The following is a 21,993-nucleotide window of genomic DNA, read 5'->3' on the forward strand; positions in this document are numbered from 1 at the left end:
AGCTAAAAGACAGTGTGGTTTCAGACCCAAAAGCAAAACCAGTCTGACTAGTGGAAGCCTAGTTTCAGGCTACACCCTTCTCTTGCTCCATCTGTGTGTTAATGGGAAGTGACTTCATTCCCAGTACTCATCAGACTTAGTCATTATCTGTCTAGTTAAGCATTTAAAGAGATTCCCTCCCTCATATGTGCAATTTAAAATGTCATCCTCTTTTCCTTAAGGCAACTGCTACAGAGCCACTTCATCTCCCCTCTCCCCAAGCCATTACAACTGGAGTGGGGGAGACAGTCCTGAGGGCAGGGTGGGAAAAAGCTCTTGATGGTTATTGAGGGTGACAACATTCCTTAGATTACTTTTTTTCAACCCAAACAACATAAAACAATGCAGTTTTAATAAAGCTTTTTAAAAAGGAACAATATTAAAAGTTTATGATAATTACATGGGCAACAGGTAGGTAATGAAAGGGGGTGGAAAGGAAGGGGAGGAGGGAAAAAAAAAAAATGATGCAAGATAGATCAGAATGCCAGAGGAGACAAGTAGCTGTTTGCAAGTCATCTGTCCACAGCCTAAGGGGTGTTTGTGGGTCTGAAACTGGCAATCAGAGTACCATTTATTTATGACCAACTGTCTTGCCCCCATACTGATGACATCTCCAGAACACTGTGGTTACATCATAACTTTCCCCAGAAGTGCCATCAATGTCAGCCCAGCCCAATGGCAGCCAGTAATTAGGCCCCATAAACTTATGACCAAAATTTAATTACGATCTGTACAGACATTTAAGACTTTCATACAATACACACACACAAAAACCATCTCTTACCACTCTGGTGGATTCTTTCTAAAGCAATAGACAAAACATTTACAGGCTGTAATCTCATTACTAAGCAACAATGCTTCAGAAGTCTTTCATAGGTAAGAGCTAGTCCCTCACCCAGAGAGGGACACAGACAATGAGTGAGCCAAGAGTTAAGTGTCCAGGAGAAACAGGATGGAAGGAGTAAGAAAGCTAAGGGAGGTTTGCTTTGCAAACCATCTATTCTGGACAGAATCAGATGCACTGTTTAGTAGCCAAGCATTCTAGCCACATTTGCAATTGCTGGCCTCAAAATATTAAATACACAATATTTACAAAAAAAACCCAAAACAAAAACAAGCAAACAAGTTCATCATATCAGACTACTACAGAAAGCCCACCCCAGCAGTACATCCAAGTCACAGCCAAGGGCTGGGCAAACCTAAAAGAATCTGAACAGTTTCACCAGTAAAGGGGCTGGGTCATTGTGTTTTTGGACATGAGATCAACACACCCTCTTTCCCCACACAGTCAGTTTCACTTCTGTTCAGTTTAGGAGCATGGGGAGGAAGCAATTTCTCCAAGTCCTCTTTCACTATAGCACCCCCCACCCACCCACCCAGAGCTAGTTACAGTCCTTTTGCCAAGATATTTCCTTGTTCACAAGCAGTGTCTAGCAGCCCTTTCTGAAGAAGCTTGCAACAAGGCTTACAATGAGCAATCAACAGGTGGCACTAAATCAGAGCTGAGGCATGAGGTCTGGCTCAACCTACTGTGGTGGTGAAGCAGCCCTTTTTCTTTACTCCTAGAACTAGCAGGAAAAATAAGGATCCTCCCTTTCATTCACATTTTTGTACACAAATAAATACTACATTTGCAAGGAATGTTCAGAGATTAGGCTGTCCAGCTGAAAAGTAAATAGGTGGCAAAAAAGGGTGGTGGAAATGAGGGGGAGAAGGGCAAGGGAGAGCAGGTAAGAGAGAGAATGTAGGTGGATGCAGACTGCTGATGTTAACTTGGGATCATTTAGGAAAGTAATAGATTCACTTTTGTGTAGTATCTGCTCAAAATTCAAGTGATCATAGAAAAAAAAATGCAGACAGTCCTACCTTGCCCACCACAGGAAAAAAGCTCATGCAGACTGCCATGCAGTTATCAGTGTTTATGGAGCCAGTCACACAACACAGGACCCCAAAGAAATTCACTGAGAACACTGGGTTTGATGTTGGGACGCTATCTTTGGAAGATAGTACTGTAAAGGGATAAGCATGAAGAGGAAGAAAAATAGGTGCATCGACAGGTTCAAAGTAGGTAGCACTGTGTGGCACAGGACAACATAAAATAAAATAAAATGGCTGGCTCTGGTAGGCCTGTGGAAGAGATAATGCCACACAAGTCAAACCAGAGCTCCTTCAGTCAGTACAGCAGATCCTTCTAGTCAAAACAGGCTCCTCTCTAGGAAAGAGTGGAAGGCACAAGTGACATTAAAGCTGTCACTGGCAAGAGACACCCTCCCTCAACTGCAAAAGCACTTATCCAGGACAACTGTAAGCTCTAATAAAGTTGAACTGTGGCTACAGCTTCCTAGTATGCTACATCTAACAGAGGAAAATAAAGAGAGAGGCAAGGAGTCCTTCAGCCACCTTTGTTTCAAACAAACCCCCACAGTCATGTGGAACTGTTCCCACTGCCAAGTCGGAGGGAAGCATTTTAGGTCAAATGGGTTTGGTGGTGCTGTTGTAAACCAGGTGCTCAGTGTCCTCCGTGGTGGAGAGGGTGGAGTTCGTAGCAGTGGCAGGTTGGCGTCGCCGGCTGTTCTTCTTTCTGTTCTTCAGGTAGTAGTAACCAATAATAACCAGGACTATCATGATACAGATGCCAAGCAGGACCGCAATGGCTACTTCAAAAGCACCTGTCAAAGACATGTACACACAAAGTTTATGAGGGCTGCTCTACTACTTTTATTGTCACACTAACAGGCAGGAAAACAGGAAATATAGAACTTATTCAATAATTGGCACTGGACACAGAACCTATTTTAGAGTCTAATATGGGCCAGCCTGACCATGGAACGATTAGTACATGGGCTATATGGAGGTGAAAAAAGGAAGGTGATGAGATGGCTCACAAGGTTGGTGAGGGGATGCACAGCCTCTCATTTTTCTATCATGGTTTGAGCTCAGCTCAAGTCAAGTCTCACAAGTTGTTACACAATGACTTAAGTTGACTGGATGGGTTGGCATCCATACTTAAAAATAAAAACAAAACCAAAAAAATTGCACACCAAGATTCTTCCCAATATCAGCATCACACAGAATCTCAGTAGGGAGGCCATAGGAATGACTGGGGCTGGATAATGAAGTACTAAGTGAAATCACCTCCAGATTAGGCTAACGCAAGTTAGCAAAGCAAGGAGAGGAAACTTCAGACCCAGGTATAGCCCTATCATGCCCCAACATCCTGGGAGGCTGCTGACGGCTGTCAGCCAGGCTTCTGTCACCAACACTGAAGTTATGCAAGTGAGATGAATGTGGAGTGGGACAAATCCAATAGGGGAGGTCCTGGGACTTTGGGAAATAGAATAATAGGAAACAACTGCTTTAAAGATTAATTTGTTAAAGGAGAAATTTGTGTCAATATGGTTGGGGTGAACGAGAATCACACTTCAAAAAAAAAAAAAAAAAAAAAGTGCTGTGCATTTTAGATCCTGTACTTCATAAAATGTTAGTGCCCACTATGGTCGGAACTAGCAGATTTTGTCAGCAGATATTCACTGCTGCCTTCCCTGTTTTGGAGACGCTGCCTGTCCTCAAATATCAAGGCTACCTTATTTCCTATTCTAATGCCTAGAGAATATAAGATTCAATTCTCTTATCACATTAATTAACAATAAACTACTGAGGTCACAACTGAGTCACCCACAGATGTGACAGGGGAAAAAAAGGAGTTTACCATCAACATTTCTTGTTTCCCATTAAGTTCTGACTCTGGATGGGATGTGCCTTTTTTCCCCAAATAAAGTGCATCCTGCTTTACAGAGGAATCAAAGATCTGGCCCAAGGTGCTGCCCATGGCATTTGGATTGGACCTACACAGTGAATACAGTGCACACTAGCCCCAGCCCCATGCACTACATATAGTGCCTGGGGCCAGTCCAGGGCACATGCTGTACAAAGATGTCCACACCAGACTGGCCATGTGCACTGGGTGTGATACACAGAGCTGGTCTGTGGGCCCAATCTGGCCCGTGGACCAGCTCCACACCACCCATTCAGCCCAGAGGGCCTGATGACTTTGATACTCCCATTTTACAGGACAGGAACAGGGAAGTTACCGCAAACGTGTTGCTCAAGTAGAATTTTTACTTACTCAAGCTAGCTTGCTGGGTCTCATAGAAATCAAGTCTCTGGCCAATTACATCCGACTCTACGAAACAAAACAAACAAACAAAAAAACAGAATTTCACAAAAGAACTGGGAACAATGGAAGAGAGAGCAGAAGCCTCCTTAATTCAGTTTCAAGAACTGGTAGTACATTGCACAAAGTTCTCAGGCTGGCCAGCAGGACACCCAGTGCTAGTTTGCTCTCTTAACACATCAGTATAATGCTCTTTCAGTTTATTGCAGCATCAGAGCACAAAAAAAAAAATATCCTGAGGCAAGCTACATGGCAGGAGTAAGTTCATAGAATCACAGAATCATATAAGTACGGTCGGAAGGGACCTTGTAGATCTTCAAGTCTGACCCCCTGCCTGGGCAGGAGGAAAACTGGGCTCAACTGACCCTAGTCAGGGGGTTCTCATATACACAGCTGTGTTCTGTGCATTCTGCTTGAGCCTTCAGTCAGGATGAAGAGCTCTGAGGGAGCTAGGGCTAGAGAACAATGCCGCTCCCTCAGGCTAGGGACAAACATTATGCAAACTGGTTTAAGTGATCCAGAAACTGGTTTAGACCTGTAACAGAGCAGATGTTCAGTGCACATAAACCAGTTTGAAAATGGCTGAAACTGGTTTGAGATAAACCTGGCTGAATGCAGTATCAGACTTGGCCAATTTGGGTCAAACCGGTTTATGCAGCGTCTGTCCCAGATCCCTTGCTGGTTTAAAATAAACCAGATTCCCCCAGCATCCCGGCATGCTCTCTGGGCTGGGCAGGGCTCTCTGCTCCATAGCAGGATGCTGGGTACCTCCAAGCTGTGGCACACAGGACAAAAGAAGAATCAACAAATAGCTGGTCATGTCGCCCTGTTGTTTTCTTAATGGGCTCATAAACACCGAATTAGGGGTGATGAACATTCCCTGCTAGGCTTGTGGGGAGTAGGGAAACCCCTCCCTAATCATAGCATCCTGAAGGAGGGCTGCTCTAGCGCCCCCTAGCTTCTAGCCTGAGCCACTGCAGGCATGTGCCTGCACTTCTGGAATGAAAAGCGAATGCCTATCCAGCTCCAAATCAGTTCAAGCTTTGTAGGTTAGACTAACCTGCAAAGAATGAATCAATTCAGGCTCAGGCTTTTTGAATCTGTCCCTAGCCTCAAAGTTTGGAGCACTGGCTCCATGTTATGTTCAAGAGCACTGGCTCCATGTTATGTTTCATGCCTGGAATTAAACTATGGAATTAAATTGGGGAGGATTTAACTCTAAGACCCTCTACCTCATGCCTTACTACCCCACATACTTGTGACACCAGCACACGATTTCATACAATCTTCTTCATGTTCAAAGTTATTCTTGTTGCCATCACAACCTCCATAGGTGAAGCGGCTGCATTTCTGAGTGAAGGGGTTGTAGTACCAACGAGTTATGCTCTCCTGGCACAGCCCAGTGTCAGGCAAATCCACACAATGACCTGGCAAAGCAAAAAAGAGGTGTTCAAGCTCAGGCAACCTATCTGTAGAACATCCACACGTCTACTCTGGTGCCTATAATAGCACAGTTCAGCCTCCAAAATACTTGGTGGAACTTATTTCCTAACATTAGAAATTATCAAGGATCCACAAACTCCAAACCAATTCCAATTTCCTGGGTTACTGTCACCCCCATAGTCCCTGGCACATTTTAAAGGGAGATGTGGCTAATCTAGGTGGCACTCCTGCCTTAGCTAAAATACCCTGATGTTCCCATTAGGAGAAAGGAAAATAGTGCCCCTCTTCCCTCCTGCCCATGACGGGCTTAGGCACGGAAAACAAATTAAACCCGCCCCCTTAGAAAAAGGTCAGAGAGAAGACTCCAGCAGCCAACTGCAGTGATCTAGAACAGCGATTCTCAACCTGGGTGCCATGGCACCCTGGGATGCCTTGAGATACTAAACAGTAGGGTGAAGTGCACACTCCGGATGGCAGGGAACGATTGCAGGCAGACCTGGACAGGTTAGAAAAGAGGTCAGTACACAATAGGATGCAGTACAACAAGGACAAGTACAGAGTGTTGCACCTAGGGTGCAAAAATATCCAGCACACCTACTGGCTGGGAAGCAACCCTCTCAGCAGCACAGAAACGGAAAGGGATCTTGGAGTCATAGTGGACTCCAAGATAAACACAAGTCAGTGCAATGAGATCAGCAGCAAACCTAACCACACTTTATCATGCATCAGCAGATGGATGACAAATAGATCCAAGGAGGTGATACTTCCCCTCTATGCGGCATTGGTCAGACTGCAGCTGAACTACTGCATCCAGTTTTGGATGCCGTACTTCAAGAAGGATGTTGATAGACTTGAGAGGGTCCAGAGAAGGGCCACTTTTATGGTTAGGGGCTTACAGGACAAGCCCTGTGAGGAGAGACTGAGGGACTTGGACCACTTCAGACTCCACAAGAGAAGGCTGAGAGGTGATATTGTGGCCACCTACAAATTCATTAGGGGGATGCAGCAAGGGATCAGAGATGCTCTGTTCACCAGGGCACCTCTTGGAGTAACAAGGAACAATGGTCACAAACTGACAGAGCACATTTAGGCTAGATATCAGGAAAAACTTCATGGTAAGGGTGGCCAAAATTTGGAATGGACTTCCAAGGGAGGTGGTGCTCTCCCCTACCCTGGAGGTCTTTAAGAGAAGGCTGGATAGGCATCTGGCTCGGGTCATTTGACCCCAGTACTCTTTCCTGCTTAGGCAGGGGGTCGGACTCGATGATCTGTTGAGGTCCCTTCCAACCCTAGCATCTATGAATCTATGAGATGTTGTGGGGTGTCAGATACTGTTAGCACTTTTAGGTATGCAAAAGTGACTTACAACATAAACCTAGGTTTCAAATAGGAATCCATAGTGTTTAAAACATCCTGACCTACTGTAGTTTTTTTAAAGTTCTTTGCAGTAGAAGAACTACTCTATTATCTTTCTGTAGTCAAAAAATGAGTGAAAACTAAGAGCTGACATTTTCTGAGGGAATGGTCTTGAGTCTAACAAGGTTGAGAACCACTGATCTTGATAGAATGAGCACACATTGCAAGGTTCAAAGTTTGGCAAAGATATCTGAACTGACAGTATGTCTGGGAGAATCTAATGTTAGACCACAGGTTCTGTTCCATCTAACATCACAGCACCATCTACCCGCCAAGTATTCAAAGTTAATTTAATAAAAGAATGCCTGCAATCTATGCCTCCTGTCCATAGATCAGACCAGAGACCAAGAAATACAAATGTCACAGGGAAGGGGAATGTGCACCATGTATAAAGTATAAAATGAACAGAGGTTGTAGGAATCATAAAACTTGTGTAAGAGGATTTGGCAAAGTACTCTTATGAGAAGGAGGATGGAAGATGGATATATTACAGGAACACAGATGAAGCATGATTGAATTGATTTAAGAAACTTTAGACTGGTTCTGCCTCCTCTAAACATCACACAAGAAACCCCAATCAGGAAACACTTCTAGCCCCAGAGTCTGAGACTAGTAAGAGCCAAAAGAGAGTAGACAATCATTTGTATTTAGAAATACATTGTGTACACACCTTGTTCACTTGTACCGTTGATCTTCCGGAGGTTATTGAACTCAAGAGCATCTGCAGAAGAAACCAGAGGAACACCTCATGGCACACAGTTTACCTTGCCCAGCTCAAACATGAAAGAAACTGGTCCTCCTCTACAGAGATATGCAGACAGAAAGATCTTTCTGAACACTTCCTGACTCTCTCCTTTTCCCCCCTACTATTAAAATACAGGAGGCAGTATAAAGAGCCATAATAAACCTCTACAAAAGTTTGAAGTTTAAAAAAAAAAAAAAGCCAAGGAAAGAAAGGATTTACCCATGTGGGCACAGAACTTTAGGATCTATATATCCAAGAACTTACATCTTTCACAGTCTGCCTCATCTGATCCATCAGCACAATCCTGAGTTTCGTCACATTCTAGGTAGCCATCGATGCAGCAGCTATCCCTACATTTGAAGTGTGAGGCCTGACAGTTCCCGTCACATACTATATCAGAAAAAAAGTTTTTGTTTTGGGTTCAGTATGAAAATCCTCTCTTCCTGACTTGCACCCATATTCTTCTGGGGTAAAGGACAACTCCAGGCCCCCTTTGGGCAGATTAGTTTAGAATAAGACCTTTCCTTCTCCTAGGGAAAAAGCGCACTGCCTTTTTAGAGGCTTGGAAGCAAGGGGTCTGGCACAGAAGTTATTCCCAAAGGCTTTGCTTGGCTCTGGTTGGTGCCCAGGAGAACCAGAAATTAGATCTGAATTTTAAGACGTAAGAAGGGTGGACAAGAGAGCGGTTGGGGGGGGGGGGGGGGAGAGTGCATCTCAGATTAGAAATACATGCGAGAGGCTTACCTGGCTGCTGCCGTCTTCCAACTGGCCCTGAAGAGGAGACAGAAAAGAAACCACGAGGTTATTTTGGTAAATTCAACTGTTTTATACTGACCCAAATAAATAGCTTTATAGTAAAACAGTTCCTGCCCAGGGAAAAAAATATATAAAATGTCAATTTTCTTCAGCAGGATCCCAAGCTGCATTTTTCAGAGGAGTTATACCAGGTGTAAGGGTGAAGTTGAAGTTCCTTCCAATCCTTTGCAAACCATCTTACATCCCCAATTTGGACTCAGTAGGAACACAGAAGCCTGGCAAAGGCTCAGATGAATTCACCTCATCCAAAGCTGCTCTAAGTGGCTTTCAGCAAAAGCTCAGTTGTGCTAGTGCCAGGAAGGAAGATGAGTTTCATGAGAGAAAGGGGAATTTGACTCCTCCATGCATTACGTGGTTATATTTAAGAAGTGACATGAACAGAATTTTGCAAGCAGAATCTGGCCACAGAGATACGGTGAGCATAACGCCCTGAGTCTAATCAATTAACTGAATTAAATTATTTCTTAATATGGCCTGGCCCTTACAAAAGATTTCTTGCTACTCAGAATACCAATTGTGTGACAACCAGTGGAGTACATGTTTGGGATTTTGACATAGTCTGTCACCAGTAAAGCAGTTGGAAATCAAATTACAATAGGTGCTCCCAGCTCCACACCCCTCTGAAGAGACTTTTGCTTCCTACTAGTGATCTACAAGACCAGTCCACCTGAGCTCCAGACCACAGAACCATTGGAACACCCTGAGCTAACGGCTGCCTCTAGAAACAGACTGACCTCGAACATCCTTGCAGGCAAGATTACACTCCTCCTCTCGCAGGTAGTTATTCTTGTTGGGCTTGCAGCCCCCAAAAATGAACTTCTCACATTGCTGAGATTCTGGATTGTAAAACCAACGGGGAAAGGACCCCCGGCACCGACCCACTTTACTAGGAGTCAAGCAGTGATCTGGAAAACAAGAGAAGCCAATAAAAAGGATCAGCATATGAAGATTGAGATATTTTGCTTTAACTAAATACAGATGGTTGGCCTTGCAAAGATCTTACAAGGTGGGCTGAATCACTGGCTTCTGCTTGCTGCCAGGACAGCATCAAGCATTAGCTAACATCACACTGATTCATCTAATCTAGTAACAAAAGGGGAGAGGGATATGGCAGTGATGGCTCGTTTGGGAGGAGGCAGGAGCTTTCCCATAGCAGGCATGCTGGGGAAAAAATTGTATCTTGGACTCGGAGCAGGATGCAGATGTTGGCATAGGCTCCTCCTAAATACTCCTGTATCTCTACTTTAGTGAAGTCCATTTAACTTGGCACCTGGTATGGAAGAGAAAAACCCTTACTTAATAGATTGGCTTTTGGCATAAATCCATGACTTGGCCTCCCTGAAAGTCTTGTTTACTGGAAACAAGCCTTTTGCAGTGACCATCCTATAAAACCAGGACCACTTAGGACTTTATACTGACATTCATCATCATGCTTCTGACCAGCTGACCCCCTGCTATCTCAAAATTCAGGTACAGTAAGTTGAATTTTCATCCAAGGAATATTAATGCACTAGTCCTGTCTCCCATTTCTCTACCACACACAACTCCCATCCAGCAGTTCACAAAAAGAGTGCTGGTTATACACCTTGCTGCTTTCATATGCAATTAGCAACTGACTCCAGCAGGAATGCCATGAGGCCCAAGTTTAAGTGTCTCTTGGGCAGACTCACCTTCAGTCTGCTCAGCATTCAGAACTGTAATGGTGATGTTGGTAGTGTCCTGCTGGTTAACAGTGTCTGTGACAGTGAGCTGGAAGACATAGATCCCTTTCTGCAGGTTGGAGACCTCCACTTGATCATCCCCTTTTTTCTGAGAATACAAACAACAGGCAGAACATGATGAGGAGTTAGCATATCTCAGCCAAAGTACTGGATGCAGACATCTAATTCACAAGCAAGATGACAACTCCCCTGTCTGCTGCCTCAGGAGAAGAGCAGCTTGGATACAACTCCCACATGAAGGATGGACCTCTAGGACTCCAGAGTGCTTTACAAAGTTAGAAGACAGACTGGCTGCCCAAGGTCAGCATAGCTAGGAAAAGGAGAGAGCACCAGGAAGTCCAGCCCTTCAGCACATCTAATCTAATTTCTAGTGGTCCCTGCAACCCTAGGCTTTGGGATAGTCAGCGAGTCCAGCAGTGCTACTGGGCCCCCAAAGGGCTGCCAGGACACACAACACCCCTCAGTGAGTTATAGGAGCTGGAGAAATGCATGTTAATACTTCCAAAGAAAATGGTGAAGGACTGTGTTGTCCCAATGCTTTCTGAGGCATTTTGTTCTTTATGCCCTGCCCAAGGGCACCATCATGTGGGCACTGCAGCCCCATAGCATCTTTTGGCAGCAAGAGTCAGGATGTGGCTCCACATATATATACAGCACCATTGACACACACCTATCTGTGTTTCACAGTACAATAGCGAACAGAAACATTTTGCTTTCTATTCCAAGCTGTTATAAAAGATAATGCAACCACTTGAAACAGGGAAAGTTTTTAAAAGAGGCAGATTTGTTACTAGAGCTAGAATCTGGCTAGGATACTGGCATCCAAACCCCTCCTCTTACAGAGAGGTCATGCAATCTTAGCTAGCTGCCAGTGAAGTCACAATAATGCAGCAGTTGAAACAAAAAACAGGCTACAATTTTTTTTTCTTTCCAAAGAGTTCTTGTGCAGTTTTGGTTTTTTTTGTTTTAACAGAGGGAAGAAAACTAAGTTCATGCTCCAAGATGAGCCACCAGACTGGAGCTGAGAATAGCATGGAGTCCAAGCCTGACTCATTGCATGGTTTGGGGAAAGTAACTTGGGGACTCTGCCTCAGATTCTCCTTATGCACCACAGCAATGGCAAGAAAACCTTCTGCAACACACCCCACAATCCCCTGACAGCAGGCACCTGCAGCCTTCTCATCTATTTCTTCAGGATTAGGACAAGATGACACATCTAACACAGACAGCGGTGCAGCCAGACAGGAGCCCTATAAGAGTAGAAGCAGAGCTAGGGACAGGCCACAGGGATATGAACTAGATCAGTGACTGATAACCTTTACAAGTTGCAGACTGGAACAATCCAGCTCCAGTCCAACACAAGCCAGGTGGCTTCCACAGCACATCCACAATGTGGGTTCAGGGAGAGCTCCCACTAGGGCCAACCAGCTAGAAGCTGTGCCCATGCCACCACTACTTCTCCCAGCTCCCCACCCCCCAGCTAGTGCCCTAGGTGGAAGCTGTACTTATAAGACAGCTGGGGTGGAAGTTGCCTAGCCCAGCTCCTCACTGCTCAGCCTTCTATAGGTGCAGGCACAAAGCCCTCTGGCTCCATGGGCCAGATCCAGCCCCTCCGCCCTATTTGCATTTGTACACATGCTTGTGCTGCAGTACCAGGCACTTTTCCAGAGCAGCCCCCTGCCCTGCCCTGCTGTGTACCCTGCCAGTGCAGCTGGGGCCAGTCTCCATGGCAACCCTAGCCTTGCACTATCACCACACCGGTGTGGTTGGGGTCTCCATGGAGACCAGCCCCAGCCATGTGGGCAGGGGCTGCTGAAAAATGGCACTACCAGACTAAGGGGCAAACTTTGCCTGCCCTGGTCTAGAAGCATTCTTCATTCTTGGCTTCCTGTGCAACATTTCCTGATGGACAGAAGGAATGTTACCTCATTAAGCAATGACAGCACCACCTAGTGGAGACAAAAGAAGAGCGTAAACAGAAGAAAGCAATGAGAGAGAGAGAGAGAAATTTTACCTAATTTCTGGAAATACACTGGGGCTAGAACAAGAGGCTAGGATCAGGTAAAATAGTGGGCACTTGCAGCATATTTGCTATAGACACTGGATAAGCAGCTCTGCTCACTCTACTACCTACCTCCAGCACAACAGATGAGTCCCCAGAGAGATGTTTCCAATCATAACTGACAATCCCATGGTCATCTGAGCTTTCTGCACCTCTCAGTACCACTGCCTCCCCTGGCTGTACCTTCATGTCCATCCCAGCACGAGCTTTGGGAGGCAGATCATCTGGAGAAGACAGAAAGAAATACAAAAACAAAAACAAAAAAGACTTCTAGCAGCAGAAGGCTTGGATTCTCGTCTCCAAACTGGAAAGACAGTGAACATCTCCCAGATTGAATAAATGTGGCTTTTAGTTGCTAATGCAAGAATAATGCCAATAAACAATGCTTTTGGAACTACCATATTAAGTGATGCACAAAAGAAATGCCTGTTCAGTTGGGAGGGTGGTCAGAGAAAATTTTGATCCAGCCACCCATCTGTCCTAGGATTAAATCTAGTAGGTCAACTATCCATAACACTAGCATCTTTGAGCCAGCTGCCACTGGTCAGAGACATGTACCTGTAGGAGCAAGTAAAAGTTAACACCGTTGTTTGTATAACTATTGTGAGTGTTCAAAGTACAGTGTTTTCCTCTCAAGATTGTTTGAAGCAATCCCCACTGCATACAATTTCCATGTTGGTGTTAAACCAGGCATCAGTCCCCCACATTCCATCAGTTAAGGAGTTAATTAATTTACGTTCTCCAATTGTTGTCTTCCGACTACATTATGTTAAAAAAGAATGTTACCCAATAGCATCCCCACCAACATAAAAATCCTGTACAACAGGGGTTTTCAACCTTTTTTTGGTCAGTGTACCCCTAGCAGTCAGAGGAGAAGCAGGGAGTCCCCCGGCAGCCAATCAAGAAGTGTACCTCTGGCTGACAGCCCCTACTATACAACAATGGTGTAGTTGAGCAGCATCATGTCCAGGACAGCCATGTGATGCCAGGGGAAGTGCCAGCTGTTGCAGTGCTGATCGCGGCTATTTTTGTGCACCCCTCCCCCCGTCAGTTAGGTTACTGTAGTACAAGGAGGTTTAAGTGTCACTCAGCAAACCATATCCCTCCCCTTTCAGCACTGTCACTCCAACAATTCACTAATATGGATAAAAGTCAGCTTGGAAAACTAAGAGGCAAAGTCAGTTCCAGTCATGAAAATAGACCAAAGGGACACAGAACAGCCCAGTACATCTTTCAAGGGGAGCCATCCGGCACAAAATCCACAGGAGTAGGACCAAAGGGAACCATTATGATCACCAAGTCCGATCTCCTGCATAAAAATGTCACCGAACCATAAAAACTTCTGCCTTCCAGTAGTTCTCGCGCCCAGCCCAATAATTTATGCTCTAGTTCAACCAAAGTATTTAGTCAGTTATCAAATCAGCTATTATGTTATGCTATTAATAGTTAATGTGGAGGGATGACTGCTTGACCAAAGGACTGCGATTTCATTCCAGTAGTTAATTATTTCACTGTTACAAACTTGCACCTCGTTCTCAGTTAGGGTTTTTCTACATCCAAACTACAGATAATGGATCTCGATTATACCTTTGCCAACTGAAGGGCCTTCCATTGTCAGGAGGGAGAAGATACCAAGGCTGAGGACAAGTCATCTCACCTTCTCTTCTGTAACTTACTAGGTTTTTGCTTGCTGGGGGTCTCATTGCAGCATGCATGCATCAAACCACAATTATGCTAGCTCTTCTCCAACTTCTCTCCTGTCCCAACGTAACACGCTGGTAGTGGTATCAAGTGCTATTACCACTCTAAAATATCACATGGCAAGTCAATACTATCCTGTTTATACATTCAAGAATCTCATTGCCCATTAGCCACAGAACCAGATGCGATGCTCACATAATATCCCCAGAGTTCTTTTTATAGCAAGGGAGGATTGGAAGATGCCAGCTAGGAGTAGCTTACCCTCTTTGTTCCTAGATGTAGCACCTTGCATTTCACTATATTAAGATGCATTTAATTTTGTCCAGCTTACCAAGCCACCCAGATCATTGTGCTAGTTATGTGTCTTCGGTTAAAAAGACATCTCACCTGTCCATCACCTACAATTTTTAAAAATCAAGATTTTTTTTAATTTTATTTCATATCACTGATAAAAATTTTAATTTATTGTGGGCTAAGAACAGATTCTTATGAAATGCTACTGGAAATACTGCAATAGTTGGGGATTCCCTCAATAAGGACACTGGGCTCACAGCTAGACTGAAAAATGTAGCCAAGACATACTACTTCCATCACAAAAATTAAAAGGTCTCTGATGTACATATTGTAGGAGTGCGCTAGTGTTGTTCATGGTGGCATGCAACAGTTTTCAGGGTGCTTTACACTGAAGTGTAGATCAGAATGTCAGTCCTTTCTAATTAGCTTATGTTAGCAACTATCATTCCCCAGGGGTATGAAACCAGACATGGAGACTGACAGAAATGCTTCATGGTACCTAAAAGACCACAACATCAGTTCTGAGTAGACCTGGTTATATGCACAGCCAAATAAGTACATCTTTCAAGATGTATACATCTTACCAAAAGGTTCAGCCTGGGTCTCAAATATTTAGACCTGGAAACTCTCCACAAGGTGTACACAGAAGAGCAGCCCTATGTACGTATTCAAATTCAGGGTGTCTAAATATTGCTAAGAAAAATGCCCTTATTACTCCTCCCATGCACATACCTAGACATACACACACATTTAAGAGAGAATTTCTTACTGCCTTCCCATCATAATAACCACAGGTAATACTCAGTTTTACAGCCCTATAGCCATGGCAATGGGTTATTAATGTGCAACTAGTAAAAATCATTTTTTCATTTACATTTCTAAATTTTGTCATTATTAATGAGAGCTTCATCATAAAGGAAGAGAACATTTTATGCCAGTTTATACACCAGCCAGATTAAAAGCACTCAGCAGAGTCTAAAACTAGTCAAGGTAACCATAGCATTAAAGTTCCTTGCACAGTAATGAAAGACATGGGAAATTACACATGGTAAAACGGCACTTGGAATGAGGGACATATAGCAAGATTTTGCCCCACTATGCAGTCCTCAGGTCCAGCTACGACAGACAACCATAGGAGGAGTTTAGTGTTGGGGTGAAAGAAAGGGATCTGAACGTGGCTAGAGGAAAGGAAAAAAGGTTCTTTGTCTTTGTACCTGGGCTTGACATGTGCCAGAAACAGCATGACCTCCAAAAAGTGTCTAAAGCAATTCACAACACCAAACACTGCTGCTGATAAGTTTACCAATTACTGTGATATTGTGAGAAAAGCAGCTGTACTCTCCTTAGTCTGGCCCTAACAAGCCTATTCATTCTAGATCTTGTCTCCAAGTTTCCCCTGCCTCATAATCACCTCTAACCAAGATCAAATCACTTCCATACAAGCACAGACTAATGAGGAGAGGGCTTTTTCTAGACATTCAGGCCTAACTTTGAGGTGCAGAGAGAGACTCCTCTTTCTTCACTGGACTTGTGAAAGCTCATTATCTTTAGAAAAAAAGCCATTGTGTCAACGCAGGGCATTCAAGTAGCAACTGGCTCTAACCAGCACTCCCACAAACCTCAACATTCTTTACCTGCAGCAAGCCGAAATCCTCCCTTACCTTTGAAAATTATTTCAAAGGGAAAGCACATTTTCAATCTAATCTTTACAGCCAAATGCTCATTGAACTGGGGGCAAATATCAGCAACAAACAGCAAATAGCTCCTGGAAGGTAGCTTTCTTAGCTGAACTAAGCACTAAAAGTTGGAGTTCCACAAAGCTAGAGTTAAATTGGTATCTTTACTTCAAAAGTCACCTAGACAAGAGGAAGATTTGCATGATTTTTACTGTTCCCTTGTCTACAGTTTTAAAAAGAAAGTGCCGTTAAACAGTCACCAAGACACAGAGGGTTGACAATGTTGTCTTGTGTCACTTAAGGAGAGCACAAGTATCACATCCTGAATTCATGCAAGTATATGAACATTTAGTTTCCTCTTTTTTTAAGACTGTCTGTTTGAAATCATGAAGGCTATGTACTTTGCTTTCATTAAAAAAAAATGCTTAAAAAAATGCCACCCACAAAAGACAATGACCAAGCAAAGATGATTCAAGATTTTACACTTGAGGATTAAGCTAGTCTGATAAATTTTTAGAGCATTTAGTTCTGGCAATGCTAAAATTATATGGTATTAAAACATATTAGAACTACTTAAAGTCTGTGTCTACTAAAAGGAAACCTTTCCAAAAGCTAGTGAGTCTGAATCAGAGTGCACTCTGCAGACCTCAAAGCACTTTACAAGAGTGGCCAGTCATTATCACTCATGGGGAAACAGAAGCATGGGGAGAAGTGACTTGGTCAGGATTACCAAGTAGACAAGTAGCAGAGGCAAGAGCACCTACATTAGTACTCTGTCCACTAGGACACACTACCTCCCAGACAAGAAAGTTCAAAGCTACCTCAGACTGCCTGCTAGAAAACTAACCTGCAATAGCTAGAAAGGACAGACAATGGAAGAGGTTGCCACTGAAGACAAGTTCCACCAAGGGTTAAATCCCCTGTTAAGCATACAGCTCTCATCACTTCCCTAAGGAAGCCACTCAGAAGCAAACAATTCCCAGAGAGCCTGTATTCAAACCTCCCCTATTAACATTATAATCCTCTCTCCATAGTAACAAGTCAACATCATGAAGGCAAAGCCTGTTTGCCAGGTAGAAGCAAACTCCGTTCCTCTAAGGGAAAAACACTTTAAAAAGAGATGGAAAAAAAACCACAAACTATAATGGAGGAGAGTACACACACAGAGAGAGATGCAGCATGAAAAAGTTGTTATAAAAATGACAGAATTCAATAGGAGAATGATGCAGGTCAGAAGTGAACTGTACTGAGCACCTTCTTAAAAACCCTTATGGAAAAATCTTTGAGAAGTTAATATAGCATAGAAACCTTCCTAGGAACCTTTAAAACCAGTGGGGGCAACACTATAAAATTCCAGCCCATTTTTCAAGGATCAGATTATTTCAGATTAAAGTCACTTGCCACCCCTACTACGGAAAGACAAGGCAATTTTATTTTGTAAAAGCAGAAAGAGGAAGACAGTGCCTTGGTATTTTTTTTAGTTGTGTCATCAAGTGGGCCAGTGGAGTCTTAAATACAATCCAGCCTGTGATATAGACTTACTGCTCCCACCATAGTCAGTCAATAGTAATGAAGCAAGAGCATGAAAGGGGAAAAAAATGACAAGAGCTAGTTTACGTGATTTATGTAGCTGCTCCACAGCAAGAAGTCACTCATGTTCTATGCACCTATTACAGAGCACTCTCCGTACCTTGACCCTGGTGCATTTTGACCTGAAAAGATGCCTCAGGTCTGACAAGCAGCCTGTCCTTGTGGAAACCAGCTATTTAATCTCAAGCAAAGTTGTGGCCCCAGTACTAGAGTCAGGTGATAATGCCCTATTTGGTGGCCCTAACTGGACAGTATTAACAATACAGTTTATCATTAATACATTCCTGTTCCATCCTCCAGAGTCCAGGCTGGGGGTCTGCAACAAAGTTGATCACTTAGCCAACCACTCCGAATCCCAGACTGAATTTTTAGCTAGCAAATCTGGGCTCAGAATTTGGCAAAAATAGGCCCATCCTAAATCCTACAGGTTTTCCAGCATTCCCTGTTTCCCCATCACAAACTCAAAACAAATGGAGCGTAACTGAAGATTTCACAACACTACTGAAAGTTCAGTTCAAGAAACGGACAAAGGTTCAGGGAAGTTATTTTCCAGGCCCACACCCAGAACAGGTTTGCTCAGAGCCAGAATAAATTTATGCAGAGGTTACTCAAACACTGGGTTCTATTATTGCTGTAAAACCCTCAATGAGCCCTGCCCCTCCCAAATGAGCCAGAGAGAAAATGCGCAGCAAAGTTCATGCTAGAAAATGATGTAAGAATAGAAGCTGTGTTTTCTTAGACTGCTAATATCAATGATTCAGGAAAGTCACCCTGCACACTGAAAGGGAGGGATGGTGGACAGAGCCTGGGCTGCGGCTTTGTTAGGGGACACAGTTAAAACAGGATATCCCCAAAGCAGTGAAGATACACTGAGACAAGAGCTCAAGCCTGTTTTGGCAATCATAGGTGCAAATAACTCCTGTTATTTTGTCTCAAGTCTCACTATATTTAGTGTTTGTCTTAAAGCCTCAGCTGCTGAAACTAGGACATAGTATAAGAATCTCTGCATTTATTAAAACAAAATTTCTAGCCCTTGTTATTTCAGGGAAGCCTTCAGAATATGGCCTGAACACACTGTCAAAGCTCCAAACATCAGAGTGCAAATCCAGAGAACTCTAAAAAGCTTAAAATTTCCCAAACCTCTTGTTTCAGTTAGGGTCTGCTTTTTAATCTTCCTGTGCTCGGGGCTACATGCAGCCTTGGAGTTTTAGCAGCACTGCAATACATCTTGGGAAAAACATGGGTCCAAGCTGAGGAAGGAACACTGAAAGGTTGGAAAGAGGCTCCTCAGCACAACAGCTTTAACTCTCTAAATATGTCCTTGAGATCCAATTAAAGGTCTTGAAAGGGAAAAAACGTCAGCGCCAGCTGTATGCAGTCATTGCCCAAAGGCTGTTTAATCTGGGCTCCTGCAAACACGTCCTCAGAATCTCCCCCCCTCCTCCCACCTGCGGAAATGATGCACTCACCTTTCCCACTAAAACAAGCCCATTGTTGTGTGCCAAATTCCTCCTCTGCTGACCTAGTTCCAACATCAGAGCTGTGGAATTATTTTGGCTCTGAACCAGGATCAAAATCTACATTCCTGAGTGTCTGAACACTGAACAGACCCACAAAGTTAGGTGCTGTCTAGAGTAGTTTTGTTTGTTCTTATTATTCACCTTAATTCCCAGCTCCATCCATAAGAGGAAATCCCTGTCTCTTCCCAGAAACACTTCAGTTTTACTTACGAAGAACTTTGTTGTTCTGAAATCTGTGCAAAATAAAAAGAGTCTCACTAAAATGCCGAGAAATAGGAACTGCAAACTTTCTACTTTTTGTATCTGGAATTCACATCGTCTCAAGTATAATTTGCAAAGAGAAAGAACACAGGGGGTATGAGTGGTATTTTGGTAAATCAGCATCAGTGACAAAAGGCACGCTCTATTAAACAGGCTCTGGATGTCATTCCTAATTGGACCTTTCAAGAATGATCCCCCCACCCTTTGCTCTCCTTAGTATTATTTTCTGTTTCAGTGACGGGAACCTAGGATTCATCATTCTTTGAAATCGGAGATACCAAGGATATATTGCAATGAGGCTTCTGACATATCTTATAGCTAGTTTTGGGATCTCACGGAACCAAAGTATACTGAACAAAACACACTTATTGTAGAGGGAAGGAGAAAACAACACAGCAATTAAGGCTAACATATGTCCCACATCCTGGTTTGTAGGATATTTATTACTGAGGGGTAGATTTTTTTTTTTTTTTTTGAGAAGGAAACACTTCAGTCTGTACTCAAGGTATAGAGCAAGTACAGCAGAGAAACCAAAGGTTTAATGAAAAAGTCTAAAGTGCAGTGGAGAAAATATCACTTCTGTGATGCCACCACCAATTCCAGATCAGCATGGGGGTTACTAAAGAGTATTTAAGAAGTTACCACATGAATCTCCTCTTTTAAATCATCTCCTATTGATACATCTCCTAAATTTTCCATCCCTTAAAAGTAAGCTTTCAGTGCATGAGGGTCTTTTTAGTATCATTGCCAATTTCAAGAAGAAGAGATCATGGCTGAGACCTCAATTCCACCAGGGGAGTTACAAATCCTATCCCATATGCTCGCCCCATTTTTCATTAAAAGTTGACATACTTAACAGAACCACCCCTACAGCTACAGTGGTAAGAACAACGGATCAGTTTATCCACGTAACACAGGAATGGGCTCCACAGATGCACCACTAGTGCCATCAGTATCCAAGCCTCATCATTTCAAAAAGCCACTGTCTAACTAACTAGAGACCCGATCCCGTTAGGAAAAGCTTCAGATCTTCTTTGATTTTGGAAAAAGGTGGCAACGAAGGAGATAAGAGAGAAGTGGTGCTAGATCCACAACAGTATTGTAATACCTTGCTACAGCTTTTCTTCCAAGGGGGAGACTTTGGGCTGCCTCATAAGAGGTCAATGATGCATCGTTTGCATTCATGCCAGTGCTCCTATCCAGTGCTGTAGGCACAAATGCAACAATTACACAATTCCTCAATCAAAGAGTTTGTCCCCAGAATCCAAACAAAAGACCTCCTCAGATCTGCTCCTAAATGCAAGTGCTCTAATCCAACCTGCCCGCTGAGTTGTTCTCTCTGCAAAAGTCAGACAGAGCCTACCAGGACAGAGGTGCTTTGTCACCAGCTGGTAGTAGTCACAAGGCCGAGACTTAGGCAGAACCAAAGAGAAAGTGAATTCTGCGCCGAGGAAGGGCCTGCTTCCAACACCTTTGCAATTCACCTGTGCCTTGTTAATGGTTTACTGTGGCATTTGGAGTCCAGGTTCATTCACGTTCCAGTCGAAAATGCTCAGTGGGTAGGGCTGTGCCTTAATCTCTGTTTAAGCTGCATCGGGAACATCCCCGGGGCTCAGAAGACTATTACAGAGCTGTGGGGAAGTATCACCCCCTACTCCATTTACACAGGGATGAAGGGTGAGGGTGGGGGGTGTTAAGTGACATGACTAAGGCCACAGAGTAGAGAAGCTGCAGAGGAGCAAAGGTTTCTTCCCGCCTGCCCCCGCCCACCACAAGAGTCCTCAGCCCCCTCCCCACCACCCTGCGACAGAGGGGGAAGACCCGGGTGGGCAGGGAGTGGGGCAAGCTGCACCTTACCCCCCTCGCCTTTCTCCCGCATGGACACGTAGGCGTCGTACACGTCCCGCTTCACGTAGTTGAGGAAGCCGGCCTTGCGGGCGAACTTGCAGACGAAGGCCTGCTCGTAGAGGCAGTTGAGGAGGAAGCAGGCCCGCACGCCGTCCTCGCCGCCGTCGGGGCTCTGCTCCACTAGCGCCAGGTTGCAGGCGGGCTCCTTGCAGCAGGCGCGCACGCAGTCCCGGCCCCGCGCGGCCGCGGGCGAGGACAGGAAGGTGGCGCCGTTCTGCACCGACGCGTCCGTGTCCAGCACGAAGTCGGGCAGCCCCACGGTGAAGTGGTCCAGGCACCTCTCCCCGAAGGCGGCGGCGGCGGCCGCCTCGTCCCGCGCCGCCCGGCCCCGCAGCGCGGCCGCCGGCAGCGGCACCAGCACTAGCAGCAGCGGCAGCACCAGCATCCTCGGCCACTCTTTTGCTCCGCTGCTCGCCGTCCCCACCTGCGGAGTTTCAGGTGAAACTACCTCGTCGCGCGGCGCCGCCCGCTCCTTCCCTCGCAGCAGCAGCACCACCTTTAACCCTTCCCCAGCGGCAAGCAGCGAAGTGCAGCGCTGCCCGCTCTACCTGGCGAGCAGGAAGGGCAGGAGGCGGAGCCCGCAGTGATTGTCCCGGCCAGGAGCCGCCGCCGAGCCCAGGAAGAGGA

The 21,993-nt window shown here is 44.6% G+C and overlaps 1 protein-coding gene across 2 annotated transcripts; it reads right to left on the reverse strand.

The window, feature by feature from the left end:
* Nucleotides 1-374: 374 nt before the first annotated feature.
* Nucleotides 375-21,855, reverse strand: SPINT1 (serine peptidase inhibitor, Kunitz type 1). 2 transcript variants are annotated; one of them, XM_006270353.4, is made up of 10 exons: nt 21,316-21,850; nt 12,489-12,640; nt 10,304-10,442; nt 9,368-9,538; nt 8,562-8,588; nt 8,082-8,207; nt 7,743-7,793; nt 5,470-5,640; nt 4,166-4,222; nt 375-2,708 (listed from the first exon to the last, which is right to left on the reverse strand). In XM_006270353.4, exons 1-10 carry the CDS (start codon nt 21,749-21,751, stop codon nt 2,512-2,514), a joined length of 1,527 nt encoding a protein of 508 aa, XP_006270415.1. In that variant the 5' UTR covers nt 21,752-21,850; the 3' UTR covers nt 375-2,511. The 2 variants fall into 2 exon arrangements, with proteins under 2 accessions (XP_006270415.1, XP_019352148.1); XM_019496603.2 differs by lacking the exon at nt 8,082-8,207 and having other exon boundaries at nt 21,316-21,855.
* Between the last annotated feature and the right edge of the window lie 138 nt (nt 21,856-21,993).

The sequence above is a fragment of the Alligator mississippiensis genome, chromosome 2 (assembly GCF_030867095.1).
Source record: "Alligator mississippiensis isolate rAllMis1 chromosome 2, rAllMis1, whole genome shotgun sequence".
In the NCBI taxonomy this organism is placed as follows: domain Eukaryota; kingdom Metazoa; phylum Chordata; order Crocodylia; family Alligatoridae; genus Alligator; species Alligator mississippiensis.

Coding starts and splice junctions, on each gene's coding strand:
- SPINT1 (XM_006270353.4), bottom strand. CDS start 21,751: ATGCTGGTGCTGCCGCTGCTGCTAGTGCTGGTGCCGCTGCCGGCGGCC. Junction 9,539..10,303: donor GAATGCTGAGCAGACTGAAG/GTGAGTCTGCCC, acceptor CTTGTTTTCCAG/ATCACTGCTTGACTCCTAGT. Junction 5,641..7,742: donor CAACGGTACAAGTGAACAAG/GTGTGTACACAA, acceptor TTGCTTTGCCAG/GTCATTGTGTGGATTTGCCT.